Below are 20,158 nucleotides of genomic sequence, written 5' to 3'. Positions count from 1 at the left end.
ATCATTAATTCAATCGTAATATTGTATTTTATATCTCTCAAAAACTGCAAACATCATTGTCACCTGATTTTACACAGAGTTGGGTATGTTAGTAAGCCCCCTTCATCACTCTATAATTATAATTAGTTGAACGTGAATTTTTTATGAAAATTTATTTTCATAATTTTTATGAGCATCTCTAGCTATAAAAATCACATTTTTATATATTCTTATAAATTTGAAGAGTATATATTTCTGTTTCTCTTTTATTATCTTTTATAAGAGAAAGAGGTTTCATTTTTATCCAATCCAGAATGAAATTCATTTCAAATAAAATATAGGCTATAAATGAAACTCATTCCTTCACATTTTTTGTATGAATGATGAGTGATGTTCTCAAAATATGGTATTTTTGATATTTTTCAAACACTTTGCCTACGTGACAAATGTGGTGGCATCACTGATATATCGACATGTACAAGTGCGCAAGGTTGCATTGCAGAATGCAGTCGCGTTCTCGCGTCCCGTAGAGTGTACGGCCATGTCCATTTGGTGTTAAATTTTTTACGTTTGCGGCAATTCCTGGTGAACTAGTGAACAAATTTAGGACTTAAACGTTAGATTATTGTAAAAATAGCGTGTTGGAATGAGTGAAATCAAACATCGCTATCGTATATTAGAAGCAATTGATCAGTTGCGTCGCAGAAAAGCTCGCCCTGATGTGAATAGAATATGCAGTTTTATGTTTAGAAGATTCTCCGTCAGTTGTGGAGAAACAAAATCCGATCTGCAAAAACTAATCGAAGCTGAAATTGTAATAAAAGTTGATTACAAGGGAAACACTAGTTACAGAAATGCTGCAAAATGGGCTATGTTACCAAATTACAAACATAAACAAGTGATTGATTCTTGGAACACAAGTAGCATACTGAGCAGTGCGGTCGCGGAACTTATTGTTTTAGAGCCAGACTATCTTGACATAGGGGTTCCCGCACCCGAATTAGAGCGACATTTGTTAGGAAAAGATAATAGGAGATTCAATAGGAAAAATTTGGAATCTATTTTGAAAAGAGAGCTTAATAGCGGAACTTTGGTGAAGTTAGAAAACGGCAATTACTTTCTCGGGGAGCATACCACCGCCAACAGCAAACCACGTCAAGGATCTGGAAACTCGCAATCTCCAAAATCCAACAAATCTTCACCGAGTCCTAAAGCAAATAAAGTGAAGAAAGCCAACAACAATAAGACTACAGAGATTAGCGCATCTGTCACGGAGCCACCAATAATGGAGAAGCCAAAAATTGAGATAAAACAGGAAGAGCCGAAAGTCAGTAAAGTGGAAGAAAACAGTAACTGCTCAACTTCAACAAACAATAATAACGAAAATGGAACCAATGTTGGTTTCAGAGTTGGTGGCAGACAAAAGGTAGATACAAATTTTATTCTATTCTACTAGTAAAAATAGAAATAGGTTATGGTATAGTACGGAAGTTAGCCGTCACTTCTATCATATCTATTCATTTTGGCAATTTTTAGAAAGCTTTTACATCATTCTTCTTATAAATCTTTAATATTCTTTAAAATGTTTTTATTTTTGCAAGGAATATATTGAAAAAATATTCAACTACAAAGTTATTTTTAGTTACATGTCTTGCATACAATGATAAATGTGAATCACGTGAACGTTTTTCCAAAGCGGACAAAATAGCTCCCAGCTTATGTCAAATTATATCTCTACAAATGAATAATTTATTGTTTTTTTTTAATTATATTTCTTTGTTGAATTCCTGTAAAAACTGTTTTTCAGAACTGCCTAAAAGCGATTGTTTTATTACTGTTTTTAAACACTTTGATTTATTGTTGCGCCATGTTGTTATATATAAGTTATATACTGTAAGTTTATACTTTTTTTTATTTATTCCATAAAAATAAAATCTCATCTTCATAATCAGATTTAATAACAACTAAGTACTTATATTCAAACAGTTATTATATTCTTTTATACTTTGTAAATTGAACCAATGATAAATAGTCATATAGGCCTAATGACCCAACCTTTGCAGAAAATGCTTTTTTAAAGCATCAAGCTCTCTTAAAACTTGCGTTCATTTTAAAATTGAATATGTTTACTTTGAATGTGTACTTTCCTCTATCAGGAAAGTCAAACACTTGAATAATTTAACTGCTAGTCTCAAAATAATGAGAACCGGAAATTATTCATTTGAAACAAAACGTTGAAGGCTAGACAGGAAGATGCCATGTCTTCATATCTAGTGCCTACAGAGTAACAAATTTTCACATAATGTCTATTTTAAAAAACGAACAAATTCAATTAGCTAGTAGTTCAATAATAAAATGGCAAATATTCATCATGCTATTTATGTTAGGTAAAACTTACACTATATGTCCAAAAGTACCTCTTTACTTTTTTAGATAATTTACATTAAAATGACAGTTAAGCAAATCTTGGGAAAAGGTGTGATCTCGTTTTTAATGTTTAGATCCCCCAGGGATACGTCCATGACGTCAAATAATAATTGTGTCTATTTGTGCGGCAAGAATAACTAACTTTACCAGTATTCCTGGCAAAGCAGAAAGCATTATTAATTTTTATAAACATTTTTTTTTCATTGTAAATTAATTATTTTCATAAAATAATGCATCTCATTGCTATTGCACGTTTCACCCCTGTCATGATTAATAAATGGCAATGCGTTCACATCAGTTTCCCAAAATTTTAAACAATCTTCAACTCTACATTATTGAAATATTTCTTGCAGAAATATTTAACTTTCTACTGTAATTGAGTATAGAATATTATTCCAGGATTAAGGGGAGTGATGTCTTCACACATTAAATGGAAAAGAACATTTTTGGGCCAAGCCTGTTGTTCTATCCAAAACATTTTATAGTTTGCTTGGATTTGTTATGAATTTATTATACAAATTAATAAATAATTGATCTGCTAAAGTTCTCTATCGTAAAATTCACTTTGAAATTACAGCATTCCTGATGAATAAAATCAATGTTTTTTCTTTTAGACAATGCTCACATTATTTCTTCCAATATTCATGTTTATGATACTAGGAAAAAAGACCACAATGCTAAGTTATTCCATTACAACGTCTTGTCATAAGCATGAGACACTATGACAGCGTCGGCTTGAGATTTTACAATAAGTTGCCATTTGATATCAAATGTTGTGGAAATATTGTTATTTTTAAAAAGTTATTTTTTGAGTGGCTGGTTTTACCCTTCTATTGTTTGACAGAGTTTTTCGATTCTACTTGATGTTATTGTACTTTTATTACTTTGACTTTATTACTTTGTATTGTACCTATTACATTGTCAATTACCTATATTGGTCTACGACAATAAAATTTATTAATTTATTATTCACAGTTAAGACGTTGAGAGTCATATATAAAACCCCACTATAGGTGCAAGTCTATTTATCACTAATCACTAATTTGTAATATTGTATTAATAAATAAATGAATAAAATTTACACTATGAACACGATATATTGTGTTATTTCTCCATATTAAGGTGAAATAAAAGCGATATTGTCAGTTCCACATAATTTATTTGAGCCAAACTAAAGTGTCAATGCACTTAAGGCATCATCATTATTAGTGGTCTATAAAATACCACTAATGATAATGTCTTAAGTGCATTCCTTATTCCTTTTTCTTCATCAAAGACCAGTGAACTGGATAGATGACGTCATTAATTTACTTTTAAGATGGCTGTGTTGTCCTTGTGTGCATCGAAATATTCAATCATGATGTAGAATAGGTTATTCTTCAGCCACGTCACTATTTCAATCTTGAAGTCACTTCCTCTTACTAGTTCTGCAGCGTGGAATATCTATTGCCAACCTCCTCCTTGTATTGTAACCGTGAAGATCCGATCTAAGGACTTGACTGCTCTCGGTGTCCTAGTTACATTTGGTAACCCCCTTTATAATGCTGATGTGGCTATGCATTGTTATTTACTAGCCATTAGTTTAGTTGCTTTTTCGAGTCAGTCTGTTGCCAGAGCTAGTGGAGCGTACATCGCTTATAACCATGTATTAGATGTATTAGTATGTTGAGATGAATAATTCTTTTTAAAAATCCGGTTGGTTATTCCAGTTCCTTAACTCTTGACATGCAGCAAACTGAAGAGTATTTACTGGTTTGAAACTTCAGTTTGGCTCAAATAAATAAAGTGGAGCTGACAATATAGTTTTTATTTTACCTTAATAAATGAATATTTGTATTGTTTTATTACTGATTACTAATATGTGATTGTATTAATATTAATTGACTTGTTTCACTTTTTCGCAGCGGGCCAAAGTAATGTTCGACCCCTCGGACAACAACTTGCCCAAGGGTCGTCGAAAATCGTCCTCTCGACAGTCGTTGGGCGGTATGGTTCGGCCACAACAACAGACCACCCCTTCCTCCTCCTCCTCCTCCTCGGTCTCTTCCTCCGCCACCGCCACCCCCTCGGCAGCCTCCAAAACGCACAACACTGTTGTCACCAACGTCAGTCAGTCGACACCACCACCAACACCAACTACAACAACATCGTCGCCGGCGGTCAACGGAAATGCTGTGGTCAGCGTTCCTAGCAAACCTGCGGTGGCGGGGGGTGCAGGAGCGAAGGTGACCGGTGCGGCTGTGATTCCCCCCAGTGGGGTGTGCACCCTGTGCCGGTCGTTCGGAACTAGGATAAAGGGCGTTCCCGAGCGACTCATATCCTGCTCTGATTGTACGGGGTCTAGAGGTTGGTAACATTCACATCAACCTAGCATTTTCTTGAATAATACACATAAATCATCCAATAAAACATTTTGGAATTATAAAGAAATCTGAAACTCAGGCGTACTAAATCCTCTATAAGAATAAATTTCTAGATTCATGCCACAGTTTTAACAAAATAACAGTTTTATAATAATAATTTTCAGTAAAATATTATCAAAATGTTATATTTGTTTGCTTTTTAAATGTGAATTTGTGTTGAGATTTAAGTTTTCTTGATTTTAAACTTTATAAAATGAAAACTCAAGAAGTGAAAGTGTAAATTTTTAGTGAGAAAACATGAAGAGCTCAATACATAACCTATAAGTGTTGATAGGAAATGACATTGGGTAATACGGCAAGGCAGAACATCCAAAAGGATCTCTGCCAATAAAAGCCATAAGAATAAATAAAAACAAAATAACAAGAATTGCTTGTTGAACCATTGTTTACTGGGTGAAGTGGTAAGACCCATATACAGGATGGTCTCGACTAGATTTCAATAATTTGTCCTGCCTATAAAAGTAGATGAACATCACCTTATAGGTTTTGTTTAATAATTATGTTTTGATGGTGAATAGAAAGGTTAGGTTTTTGCTTTTAAATGGTAAGATGCTGATATTATTCGAACTGTTTTAATGCTCCTGTAATAAAGACAAGTAACGAAAGGTTGAAATACATGACAAACTAAAATTCAGGAAAAATATGTATGGCAACTCAACTTACGCACCATCAACTTTTAACGCTGATCTAGGTTTACATGGTCGTCGCATTCATTCTGTGTTACATTCCAGGTTTGAACCAACATCTGTTGAATTTCCGTTTGAACGTAGGTGGTGCATATGTACCTAAATTTCAGTAGAAATTATTGATTATGATGTAGATGAGATGATGATGATAAGCAACGTTATTATTTATTCAACAATGATAAAAACACATAATCATAGAATGATTGGAAATGAAAACTGGCTTATAGATTAGGCCTTATTATTCCCATTAGGTCTTATCATTCCCAAAATTTAATTGAAAATTAATCTACAAGAGGTTTTGATCAATTAGTGGTTATGGAAATTTTATGTCGTTTGTTTTGCTGAAATTTATTTTTATCACAATTACAAATTTCCGTCTATTATTCGTTAATTTTAGAGTGAAATGATTCATGAATTGGACTTTGTGCTTTCCTTGTTGGTCCAACATCTTTCCATTCAACAAAAGGCAGCATGCTTACCTCGCTCCATCCTGGTCAGATTCTTGGAGCTTTTGCCTTCGGAATAACTTACTATCCTATTTTCACTATTCTATTCTAAATTTATTACAATTAAAAATTTCATCAGTGGTAACGTAGCTAAATAGTAATATGTTTGCTAGAAACAAATATTTAAATAATGAAGTAAAATATGTACGGTAGTTTTGCTTGCCAATGGAAGGAATTGGACTCAAAGTAGACTATAGGAAATTATTTGTTCCTATCATAATTATATGAGAGGAATTATTACATAAATTATCACATAATTAGATGGATTATTACATAAATTCATTCAATAAAAAATATATAGGTAATAGTTTTCAACATTTTGAGTACCTCTATTGGCAATTGAAGCTACATAATTATTTTAATATTTTTCCAAATTTGTAATCTTCCATATTTTATATTCATATAATTCATTGTATTTTTGTAGCTCACCTAAGCTGTGTGGACTCGATTGAATATGTGGGTTCAGCCAGGGGCAGAAACAATCTCTGGCAATGTCTACAGTGCAAAAGATGCTCAGTGTGTGATAAAACAAATCAAAAGGTAAGCCACCTTCTCATTCTCACAATTTCTTGTCAGATCAGAAAATAATCAAACTATTGTATCAATACTTTGTAAATAGTCGTAGCTTATAATTTATTATGCTTTATGTAATCAACATGTCTTTATTCTGAATTTTTTCTCTTTATCTGCACTTTCTCACAGTAATTCTCTTCTCTTTCCCTAGGCCAATATTAGTTAATTTTTCACCCTTACACACTCCTATAGTCAGCTTGTTTGAGTCGGTAGACGGGGATTAATCTTGCTATCATTAAAGTTATCAGTATCCTCATAGGATGCTTACGAGTGTGAATGTTGAATGTCCGGTGTGTGCCTATCCTTCAAATTTCTATTTTTTCGCTTTGCAGTCTTCTTTTCCTTGTCTATAAAACATTTTATTCGTATAAACGTATTTGATTGCAATTCTGTATCTATTTCAATTCTCAAAAATATGTATTGATTAAGTAACTACATCTTATCCTCTTTCTTTTCAATTTTTTTCTATTTGAAATCTTCTTATTTGCTATCTGATTTTCCCCACTTTTCATTATTCTCTCTTCCACGTATTGAATACTGTTAGGCCTACACAGGTTCTTTTTCTTCATATCCATATCCACTATACATGAAATCAACAAATTTATCTTTGATTCCAATTCTTACTGTATTAATTTTCTTCAGTAGCTTGTCTATTATTTTGTTTTAATTTATTTTTTGCTTTTTCTTTCAGCAGTGAAGTGATTGAGTTTATTGAAAAACACTTATTTTTTAAAGACTTTCATTATTCAATATTGATCACTTATATTTATTACATTTTATTGTCATTTCTTGCTTCAATTTTTTGTTATCTCTGCATATTTTGTATTCTATTGTTTGCTAACGACGTGGTTAAGTGGTAGAGTGGACATTATTGATCAAACTTCGCCACGTCAACAAAAATAAACAAGTCATTCTATTCTATAATCAATGCTTTCATTATTCATGAAATAATTTTATACATTTACATAATTATTATTGGTGTGCATAACCACGAGAATGGTATGCATGAATTTGATAAATATGATGTATTTCAATTGCCTACATCAATAATAATAATTATTATGAAATATGATATAATTTCATTTTTGGATTTGTTTCATTATTTTTTTATTATTATAATTCTGCTGTTGAACAAAATGGATTTGAACGTCATCAATGTTTTTCTTATTTTTAATTAACTTATTTTCAACGTATTTTTCTTTTACTTCATTAATGTTCACCACCTTTTTAAATTCTTAAGGGTGTTTGCCCCTAAGTGAAGCTCTATCTGAATTGAATCAGCTGTTGGTGTAAACTCAAAATAAACTACATTATAACAAACAAGACTCAATATGGATTTAATCCACTTTAATATTTCGTTTAAACTGACACTTTGCAAACTGCACTTGAGCTGCGTTTACACCAAAGTTATTAACAAAATGTTAATAAACTTAATCCTCAAGCTGGCTTTACACCAAAGTTATTAACAAAATGTTAATAGCTTGATCCATATAGATTCTATAAGATTGAACGGAACTTGACAAACATATGTTCATCTTGTGTGTGATATGTTCAATCTAATAGAATCTATCAGGATTAAGTTATTAACTTTTTGTTAATAACTTTGGTGTAAACGCAGCTCAAGTAATTTTCAGTTCAAAAATTGATCGAAAATGTGATGATTGAATTTAAAATATTTTAAACTACTGATGCATCTTTTCAGATTTAGAAGAAAAATATAAGGTTTCCTGTTTTTCTCATAATTCAATTCTATTGATTAGTCAATGTCAAAATATAAGGTTCACCTTTTTTTCTCATTCAATTCTATCGATAAGTCAATGTCAAATCTAAAGTAAGTCTATTTCCGAATCTTCATAAGATAAGTAAAGCTGCGTTTACACCAAAGTTAATAACAAAATGTTAATAACTTAATCCTTATAAATTCTATTACATTGAACGAAACTTGACAAACACATATGTTCATCATGTTTATGATAAGTTATGTTCATTCTAATAGAATCTATAAGGAAGAGGTTATTGACTAAATGTTTATTTTTCCGTCCTTGAAGATTCTATTAGATTAAACGGAGCTGGACAAACACATATGTTCATCATGTGTATGATAAGTTATGTTTAATCTAATAGAATCTGTAAGGACGGAAAAATAAACATTTTGTTAATAACTTTGGTGTAAACGCAGCTTAAGCCTATTTGCATAAATAAACTGAATTCTCTGTTCACTTATTCATGTGTATATTTTTTTCCTCCAATATCACTGTTATTCTCAAATCTATCTAATCTTATCTAATCTCAAATCAATTCCTATATTGAATCTATTCAAATATTCTTTTGTACTAAAGAGAATGCATCATCGTCATTATTTTGTTGTGTTTCAGCGTAATTTGGCAGCGTGTAGTAAATGCGGCGATGGTTACCATTACACTTGTCATAATCCTCAGATACCATCCAATTACCAGCTTTTGAACAAATGGAGATGCATGTACTGTGAAGAAAAACCCATTAAAGAAGAGGTGCCGATCAAAAAAGGTAAATTACCTATTGGTTTTTGCTTCGAATTATAGAATTTATTATTTATTCATCTATACAATAAGTACATAAAACAACAGTAAGTAGATAAAACAACAGTTCAAGTAGGATGAAGACAAAAGAAGAAATAGAAATAAAACAGTCTGTTCGAACATAACTTACAACCACAGATGATGATAATGATGATTCAAGTTATAAAGTAAGTGGATCTCATAAGAGAGCGTACTTGTTATAATGGGTGACCCAGAATAACGGGAACTTTTAAAAACGCCATAAAACAAAAATGGGAAGGGCAAAAATGATTTTGAACTAATGCAAACAAAGTTCAAGACACCATTTGAGAATTATTAATAACATCTTAACATCTATCACTTTTTGACAATTACTTCATTATGATGGCTTCATCCTGCACGAATACACTCTTGAAATCTGTGTTGAAATTCCTGAACGATTGCTGCAACATTTCAACTGGGATATTGTTGATTTAATTCTGAATTGTCTGTTATAATTCAACCACAGTTATTGGTCAAGCTTTGAAAATGTTTGATTTGAGATAGCACCACAAACAGAAAATCGCAGGGGGACAGCTCCATGGTACCAGGAAACGCAACCTTATCGTGAGATTACATGGTTACCAAACAATACTCACTCGCACAGTTGTCATTAACTGCCGTGCACTGTGGATTTCGCTCACAATTTGATCAATAATTTTGAATTAATTAAAAATGTAAACAAATTAAAAATTAAATCCGCAATATCCCAGATGAGATATTGCAGCGATCAATGAGGAATCTTCAACACAGATTTGAACAATATATTCGTCCAGGAGGAAGCAATTTATCCTTCCGGCAGTCGCGCTGTTGTAAAAGGTATAACAGTGTCAGTTTTTTTGCTGCACAAAACTATTGAATGGGGTGGTGTCAGTGAATGAGTCACCTATGCATTCCAAAACTTTCCCCCCATCATTCCACTGAGTTGCAGTATCAACCGAGCAATGGTTCAGTCTTAAGGTGCCATTTAGTCGCGACAGTGCATAAGTCACACTATGCATAAGATAGGGAAAGACTGTATACGGGGACTGTAAACGAACCAATAACACAGAATTGATGGCTTTGATGTACCTTATTGGGCTATGAAATGGTAATCATCCAAATGTTCATAGGCGTAAAACAATCCAAGAAGATGAAAAAAGTAATTATACAATCAATTAATATGTTTTGACAGTAAACAGAGTACATAACACTTGGAAAATTGGATGTTGTACAAAATACAACACGCGACTGCTCGTGTGATTGAGTAGGGCGCGACTACCGGAAGGTTAAATGAAGTAATTGTCAAAAAGTGATAGATGTTATTAATAATTCTTAAATGGCAAGCCTTGAACTCCACATTAGTTTGAATAAAATCATTTTCGCCCTTCCCACTAATATTTTATGACATTTTTAAAAGTTACCGTTATTCTGGGTCACCTGTTATTTCCTTCCCTCGCACCACTCAGATGAGAGTGTAACACCTTCAACAAAGCCTGTAGAAAGTTATTATTTAAGTCATCTTGGTACGTTAACTGGCGTAGGTAGACAAAAATGATTCATTTGTAGTATTTTTCAAAGTTAATCACAATTTCCCTCACCTTAATCGTGTTCAAATCAAATCATTTTATTGTGGAAGGTTCTTGATATTGTCAGGAAACAGTCGACATTCAACAACATTCAAAAGATAAATGTTGAAAAATCTCAGTCAGTCAATAAATATATATGAAAAGGACTAGATTAAATTGGTATAGTATTCATTTATTCATAGACAATAGATACAATGCAGGTAAAAACAACAGGCATTCGCCCAAAACTGCTTTAAACCTTAATCTGGAATACACAGTCTAGAGGTTATATAAATGATAACTTAATTCACACACTATTTTGAGTCCAGAAAATGTATGTATTTTCATAAAAATATTTCACTTCATAATGAGGATTCAACAACAGAAAGTTTTCAATTGTTTTTAAAAAGGAATTATTTTAATAAAAACGTCTTAAAAATATTGTAGTACCCTTTATTTAAAAAAAAAAAACATTTTCAACTTGAAAATGACCTAAGTTAGGGTCGAAACTAGTTGTTGAACTATTTTTAAAGTTTTTTAAAAATAAAGGGTACCTATTACAAGATTTTTATAATGTTTTTATTAATTTGTTTAAAAGTAGCCCATGTAAGTGAAGTGTTATTAGGAATAATTTTATTTACATAAAAAATTATGTTATTTTTGCAAAAGTCGTAACTCCGCCAAATGATTTTTTTTTATATTCATTTTAATTTTAATTTTTTCAGAAGAGCCACCCGAATCAGTAGTGGAAGACGTAGAAATGAAAGAACTACCAGCGGCCGTCATCACCCCCACCCCTACCCCCGCACCTACACCCACCAAGAAACCACCCACCATTCCACAACCTCAATCTATCCCCACCCCTTCTCCTTCACCCGTACCCATTCCCGCCCCCGCTGCCCCCACCCCCGCTGTGAAAGCCGACACCAATCGTGCAAGTGGACCGACGGTGAACGGCGTGTCGGAGAATCGCAAGGCACCCCTCTCCGGGTTGGAGGCCTGCCTGAAGGACCCCTACGAGGCGTACCCCATCGATGACTCGATTCCAGACGTGTCTGAGTGGACGCCCGACGAAGTCTGCCAGTATTTCCTCAAGTATTTCGATGCCCAGTTGGTGCAGGTTTTCAAGGAACAGGTTGGTCGCCAATTAAATTCATTACAATCTTTTTCAAGTCAAGTTGAGTCGAATCAAGCTTAATCACATAGAAATGTATTACAATTCAAAAGATTGCATATTATAATCTCTGAACTAAAATACAACTATGTGGAATCGGCAAACATGGACACTCATATGCAATTACTTAGCGCCGACCCTGCACTTCCCTGATCCGCAGCCATAACGTTTATACAACATAAAAATCTAATCATCGAATAGAATGAATTTATAAGTGATATGTTTCAGTCGCGCGGCGAATTGGACCTTGAAAACGTAAATTTACCAATGTCATATGTCTAATCAAGGGTTTCATAATTCCCTCAAACATAAATTCACTAGTACTTTTAACATCACCAGTGGCAAAATTGTCCAGTATTTCAACTTTTCATTATTTGTGTCCATTATCTGAAATTATAAAAACATTTTAAATAATATCAACATAATTATCGTCATAAGCAAAAACTTAACCTCCCCAATATTTCCTCTGACCTTTAGAAAATAATTAAACAGTACCTTCTAGGTTCTGCTCAGCTTATTAATAGACAAGACAAATCATAATTAAACTGCACTTTCCAGGTTATGTACATCTAATTTTATAGACAAGACAAATTGAAATCTAGCCGATCTGAAGAACTCCCAACTCAAACCCTGTCGATGAGCTAAGTGAAAAAAAAGTAGTAGATACTAGGGGTTTTTGGAGGTTTTATTTTGGAGTACGGTAGTATCGTTGGAGTAATGAATAGCAATCGTATGGTAAATACTAGGTTCATATCACATCAGTGAGACATCAAAGGTATCCTTTATCCAAAAGCGGCTCAGGACCATGTAGGAAAAAAATACAAAATATTCAATCTCAATGTATGATAATTCAATTTTTTCCAATTCAATTTATTCACAACACACAAAAATACAATGAGAAAAGGCAATATACAACAAAACAATAACAGTAACAATGATATTAACACATTAAAAGACAATATTGCTAAAATGATGTGTGCTGGAAGAAAGAGGGGGGGGGAAATACCTTGCCAACTATGGTTTCCCATGTAATAGGCAGGTATAACTGAAAGGGAAGGGTGTGTGATAGGGACGTGAAAGCAGGTAGTTAGATAGGCAGGGCTGAGGGAAGGGAAGATAGGATGTGAAATAGCAATACAGATAGCGGTTACAATAATTCAAAGATTAAAAAAATAATTGCTTTTTATCCAATTAATGATTTCCTGCTCCATTTTCTTTGTAATTATAGCATTGTTGATATGATGATCCGGCATTTTATTGATTATTATTGTACTTAGATAAATAGGTTGCCGTCTAATTGTTTCAATATAAGTATTATATATCAAATACTTATTTGAAGTAGGTCTCAAGCTGTAATGTCTATTTAATGAGTTGTTGGTGCATGGGAAATTTGTTCTATTTTTTATTAAATATTCAATTACATTTTCAACATATAACTGTCTGTCAAAACCTAGAATTCATCAAATATAAGGTCAGTCGGGAAAAATCTGGGTCTATTTAAAATAGATTTAATTATTAGCATTATGAACAGTTCTTCCAAATGGGAATTATAACACCTTCCCCATACTGCTATTCCGTATTGCATTATCGACTGTACTATAGCAATTCATTATTTACGAGTAGGTAATTCATTATCTACTAATTGAAAAATCTGGTGTGGTACACTCACACAACTTTCCTTGCTCATTGAACTATTTAAAATTTTACATCTATTTTCGCTTAAAAACCTTTCCCCTTATTTTGATCAAATATTTCTCTTGTAAAAAAACATCCACGGAACAAAGTGCCCTTTTTATAACTCTACCTTAAAATTTCTAATATAGTTCGCTAAATAAACCTAAGCGTCATTATCAAACGAGAATAATTTAGGGGAATAACATAATGACGATTGACGGCAACATATTTGCAACTACGATCAGACTACCGTATATCGTCGCTCCAATGGTAAAGTTGCGTAACTGTAAAAACCAAATTTTTCAGTAGAAGAGAAAACAACTTTGATCGGTCCTGGCAAATCAGGGTTTCACTAGTTTCACCCACTAACTGTTGCATTCTTATTCATTTCTAAGCAATTTAACATGTGATCTGAGAGATTAATTTATTTTTCAATTTAGGCTAGAAAAAAACACTTACGCAGTTTTACCATGGTGGAAAATGAGATTTAAGCATATTTTATTATATGCTGTAAAGTTGCGTATCTTCCAATTCCCATTTTTACTCATAGTTTTTAACAACTAAGAAGAGTTAAAAAACTTCAACAAAGTTTTAGATTGACTAAATCAACAGTTCATTGTATCTTATGAATAATACCATAATTGAAAAAGTGAAAAAATATAACGCTTACTTAATTTTAAGAATACAATAATAGTAGAATAATAAGAGTTGTAATTGTAATAATAAGAGTAATAGTAATTGTATTAATAATAGTTATCAGGGTATGACTTTTATAATCATAAATTTATTAGGCTTCACTAATACAAAAATACTTGTTCATAATAATTATTCATCATTATGACTGTATGACATAATAATCATAATTTCTTCTGATAAGAATAATTGGTAAACAATACATAGGTACTATCAAACTATAAACATGAAACTATCTTCAACATAAATAACTAAATGTTCCACAAAGTTGAGAATTTAAAAATAAAAAGTAATATGAAGCTCTATTCATAATCTGGTTTATCAGACAGGAGCTGTACATGTTTTTATAACTATGATAATAATTATTATGAACCTTTGAAATAACCTGTCATTACACAGTTACAACATAAAAGTGAAACCACAGCATATGAATGGAAAATTATTAACTGAATGCTCATCAAGTTGAAAATTTTTAACATGAAAAATTCAAAGTTTGAACACCTATTCATATTTTGATTCATCAGATGCATTAGGTTCTGGTAGTGCATCAAGCACAGAAGCTGCAACAGGTAAATTGTTGTAATAATAATGATGGCTTTTTGGGATAACCTGATCATTACAAAGTTTCTTGAAGTCCTTCATTTTTGCAGCAGAAATACCCAACCTACTTTGATACGCTTGTATGGGATGAAAGTCCATTGAACGTCCTCTTTTTTGTTTCTAAAATTTCTAAAAGTTCTAATATTTTAAATTCAACCTCATCATATCCTGTCTTGATAAAAATGCTTTTAGGCTCTTCTTTCCTGTATTGCAGCCAAACGGCACTACGGAAAGGGAGGTTTTTGAAAGGCAGGTTTTCAGACTGGAAGATGTTTTTATTTTGATTAAAATTAATGAAATCATCATGAAGTAATGTAGTGACATTGAAGGGTTGAGGTTTAGAGCGTGCTGCTCTTATTAGTTGTTCCCAACCAAGAGGAGTAAATACTGGAACATGCTTAGACTTTTGTTCGATTTTGGAATGTATGGAATCGCATTCCATTTGACTATGACCGGGTTCAAAAAACCTATGGTCAATTAATTGAATTGACTGGTGATTTTTCACTACATTGAGGCACATGCAAGCAAAAGTTGTGTTCTTCTGTTGCCCTGAACAGCTATCAGACATCATTCTCATATGTTCTGTATTAGTCTTTGCCATTAAAAACTTGTAAATGATGGTCGAAATTTCTATACTACCTCTTTTGCCCTCTGTTTCGTCCCACATGTAGCATTCAACTTCTTGATTTCCCAAATTGTAGATTGTCAAATTATAAACAGCAAGTTTTCGTACATAGTAGAATGGCCCAGCAGCGCCTTTAGGAGTGTTGAGAACTGCCTGTAGATCGAAGTTAGAAGCAATTACTTTGGGATTTTTCCTTACAGCTTCTTTATCCTCATCTCGCCAATTTCGAGCAGCCTCCTTGCGTTTCAAATGTTGAAGGTAGGATTCTTCATCACCTGTCTCATCAACCCTTCCCTCATACACAGAACACATTTTGCACAAATCTTTTTTAGGCTTATGAAAATTAAGTTTGTATTCTCTGAAAATCCTCCTATACATTTCAAGCCCATATGCTTTTCTCCCAGACTCTATAGCCTTCTGTTTGTATAGATTATACATGGTGGAAATATTTAGAGAACTATCTAAATATTTGTATTCTGAAGATTTTCTGCAATAGTGGGACTCCATTTGCGGAAAGGAAAGTATATGGCTTCTGATGAACTCTTCATCATTGTTATTCATCTTTTGAGGAGGGGGTTTTCGACCTCTTTGATCAGATTGTAGAACACCACAAGAAGATAATTTCTTAAAAGCACCTCTTACTAGGCCTTCTGTTACATTGAGAGTATCCAAAAAGAAGTTCTTGCACACCATTTTCTTCTCACCATCACAAGAGAATGTATATTTACAAGTGTTTTGTCTTCTTGAGGGTCCAACTATTGTCTGTCTAGATTTTGAACTCAATGTAACATGATTCAAAATGAATCTCTTGTTCTTTTTGATTAATAGATTTCTTCATCAACTCAAGAGTTCTCGGTCGAAACATTGTTCCTCACTAAATAATGAAACTTAGTTAACATAACAAGTATTGTAACAACATGTTACAATATGTTAAGTTGAACATAACCTATTATTAAGTACAGACAACAAACACAACATGCGCGGTTTTTAACATGGAGATCAGCTGATCTCAGTAGCAAATTTGCGTATCTGGGAGATACGCAACTTTGTCATAGACGTAGAACGTGTCAACCAACTAAATTTTCCCATAGTAAAAGTGCGTATGTAAGATACGCAAACTTACTGTGGCAGAACTCAGTTCTTGTGTAGTTAGGTAAAAAAACAAACAGCTGTATCTTGGTAGCGATGAGAGATACACTTACGCAACTTTACCACAACATGCTTTGATGATGCAAGAATATCACAAGCACTTAAGTCAAAATTGACGAAATTTTCAGATACGCAACTTTACCATTGGAACGACGATATGTGTATATAAAATTGTTTTCAGAGTACTTTTACCTTTATGTAAATTGTGAAATTCGATGATTTTTTTGAAATTCGTCAAAACAGCTGTTCTACAGATGAAATATCTTGACTATGACTGTGTTCTTTTTATAAACTGCTCTACCTACCCACGGTATATGGAAGAAGATAAAGTAAAAACCGTGTTCCTACCTACCTCATGCACGAGAAGGAGTTTACAAAGTCCATTTCTCAAGGATTGGGTGGACCCCATTAGTACCCCAGGAAAAAGACTCATGTCAGTTGATAGAGCTAATAAATAACTATACAGGGGATGGATTTGAAAAAAATCGTTAGAGCCGTTTTTGAGAAAATCGTGAAAAACATGGATTTTTCAGTCATTATCCGCCATTTTTCTCAAGAATATTACAGAGCTCCTGAAATTTTCCCTGAAATGAGACTTATGCCAGTTGATAGGGCTTATGAATAGCTATCCATGGCATAAATTTGAAGAAAATCGTTAGAGCCATTTTCGAGAAAAGCGTGAAAAACATGGTTTTTTAGTAATTATCCGCCATTTTTTCCGCCATCTTGAATTGAATTTTATTGAATTTCTTATTGTCGGGTCCTCATGGTATAAGGACTCTAAGTTTTAAATTTCAAGTCAATCGGTTAATTAGGAATGGAGTTATCGTGTTCACAGACATACACACACACACATACACACACACACACACACACACACACACACACACACACACACACACACACACACACACACACACACACACACACACACACACATACACACACACAGACCAATACCCAAAAATCATGTTTTTGGACTCAGGGGACCTTGAAACGTATAGAAAACTTGAAATTGGGGTACCTTAATTTTTTTGGAAAGCAATACTTTCCTTACCTATGGTAGTAGGGCAAGGAAAGTAAAAATATATTTTCCTGACAATCAAAATAGATTATTATTAGCAAGAACAAACAATATCACCTCGGATATACTGGGAGTGATATCTATTATGAAAGGCAGTGGTGCAACCCTGTAGTCGATAAAAGTTTCTTTTAGTTTCGTTGTAAAATGTTCTATGATAAGGTATATTATCATTTTGTTGTAACCAATAACATGTGGGTTAAGTGGAAGAGGGGCCTCTTATTGCCTCATCTTCGCCCACATCACTTGTAATAAAGTGCAAATAAAAAGACATTCATCTTTCTATCTAGTACTGTCTTTTCCACTGATTTTATAACGTGAACTTCAATTTATTTTTTTCTGCATTTTCTTCAGGAAATCGACGGTAAGTCCCTACTTCTGATGAAACGAACGGACGTTCTGACCGGCCTCTGCATGAAACTGGGCCCCGCCCTCAAGCTATACCGACACGTCAAACAGCTGCAGATCAGGCGAAGTGATCCCAAGCTTCTATGGTCGTGAAACACAAATCTGTCCAACTATTTATATGTGATAACAAGTACGTTTTATATATTCCAATAATATTATAATAATGAAATTTGTCTACATTTATATATTATAATCTATGTGCCGGTTGCACAACAGCTGGTTAAATTTTAACCGTGTTTAATTCCACGAGAACCAATCAGAGAAGCCGTCTTTTCAAAAACGCCTTCTCTGATTGGTTCTCGCGAAATTAATCACGGTTAAAATTCAACCGGCTGTTGTGCGACCGGGCCTATGTGTTGAAAACAAATTTCGAAAAATCGTTCCTGGCGGAATTGCAAAAATAGATGTTGATTCTGTCTAAACCTTGAATTGAGCAGGGAAACTCGTTCTTCAAGGACAATAAAAATGGATTAATTTTATCTTCGACAACCATCGTGTAAGCGGACACTTGTGAATAATAATTTGAACTATGTTTCAACTGAAGAGTGTGGTCTTGTGGTATTTTGTGAATTTTACCCTGATGGAAAAAAGTGAAATTTTGTTCCGTCAAAACCTTTTAATAGAGAAGAGTGAGCTTGTGGTATTTTGAAAAAAATTGACCTGTATGGGTTATTTGTGCGTGGAAAATTATTTATTGTTATGAAAACTCATGAACATTTTGTGAAATTCATGGAGAATTCAAGATTGATTATCATTGAACCGTTATTATTATTATTATCATTATCATTGAACCGGTATATCAGCTTGAGGTTGTTGAATTTTTGTGGATTTCAAGGCTTCCAAATTGAAAATGTTACTGTTTTATTATTTAGTTACTAAAGTATTTCCTTCAATATTAGTTTCATATTTTATTTTGAAAGTATTGTTTTCCTAGCATGAGAAAGAAATGTATGAATTTCAAGGACTTGAATTTTATCCAATTTATATAAATACTATTTATGAGTTGTCAGGCAATAAAATTATGGATAGGTATACTTTATTTTAGAAAAGTAGTACAATAATTGTATACACCTCATCGTTTAAAATTCTGAAGTTTATTTTGAAACTCATTTTTAACCAATTGTAAAAACCTTATTATTTAAATTTTGAAAAAAGATTCAAATTTTTGACACATCATAATGATGTTGTCTAGGTTCCTAGTGAAGCTCATGTATAATTTAAAAATATTCTTATATTTCTTTATAGCATGATACTATTATTAGATAGTAAAATTAATAAAATAATAAAACTATTATTTAATTTAAAACTAGATTAAAATTTACAATGTATTCATAATTTCAGTTCTATTGTACCGTACGTTTTAAAGTTTGAATAACAGATTTATTATTAGATTGATAAGATATTTATTCAATTATATTGCTTGAAGGCTCTTTTACTTTTTAATACTAGCAGTAATTTGTTACCATTAATGATATTATTGATGATGATGATTCTTCCATCTATTCTAAATTTATTCTCTACGAGCTCACTCGAAGTTTAAAATAAATCGAAATTTATTCATAATTTCAGTTCTATTGTAACGTACGTTTTAAAGTTTGAATAACAGATTTCATATCTTCCTATGTAGTATTACTACCGTATGTAAATAAGCGTTTTTACGTAAACTGAGAATCATGTGAATGTAAAAATCAATGAATAATTATTGATGTTTATAAAAAGCTTTGTTTCTTATTCCCCTCATGATACCCATTCCATTTTGTTGCAAAAGGTATATATAGTCTGTAAAGTATTTTAATAGGGCTTCCTGAATGTTTTAATTATATCTCTTTATTTACATACAGAAATGTGTAGAGGCAAACAGGTAAAAACCCAAAACTTGCTCCTTAACACAAATTACACAATACAATTTTTTTTTTAATAAAATACTATAGAGAATTACTAGTACCCTTCAAAATATTACAAGGATACTAGTAATTCTCTATAATAAATTATTGACTGATTTTTGACATAATTAAATTCCATTTACTTCACTGAATC

General features: G+C 32.6%; 1 protein-coding gene across 1 annotated transcript; it reads left to right on the top strand.

Annotated features, from left to right (window-relative positions):
- The first annotated feature begins 461 nt into the window (after positions 1 to 461).
- LOC111050224 (polyhomeotic-proximal chromatin protein) lies at positions 462 to 19,839 on the top strand. The gene is made up of 6 exons (XM_039440201.1): positions 462 to 1,405; positions 4,311 to 4,752; positions 6,446 to 6,561; positions 8,970 to 9,120; positions 11,443 to 11,852; positions 18,068 to 19,839. The coding sequence occupies exons 1-6, from the start codon at positions 626 to 628 to the stop codon at positions 18,212 to 18,214; spliced, it is 2,046 nt and encodes a 681-aa protein (XP_039296135.1). The 5' UTR covers positions 462 to 625; the 3' UTR covers positions 18,215 to 19,839.
- The last annotated feature ends 319 nt before the right edge of the window (positions 19,840 to 20,158 follow it).

Source organism: Nilaparvata lugens, chromosome 13 (assembly GCF_014356525.2).
Source record: "Nilaparvata lugens isolate BPH chromosome 13, ASM1435652v1, whole genome shotgun sequence".
NCBI lineage: Eukaryota > Metazoa > Arthropoda > Insecta > Hemiptera > Delphacidae > Nilaparvata > Nilaparvata lugens.
This window is presented reverse-complemented; position numbering and strand designations above follow the sequence as displayed.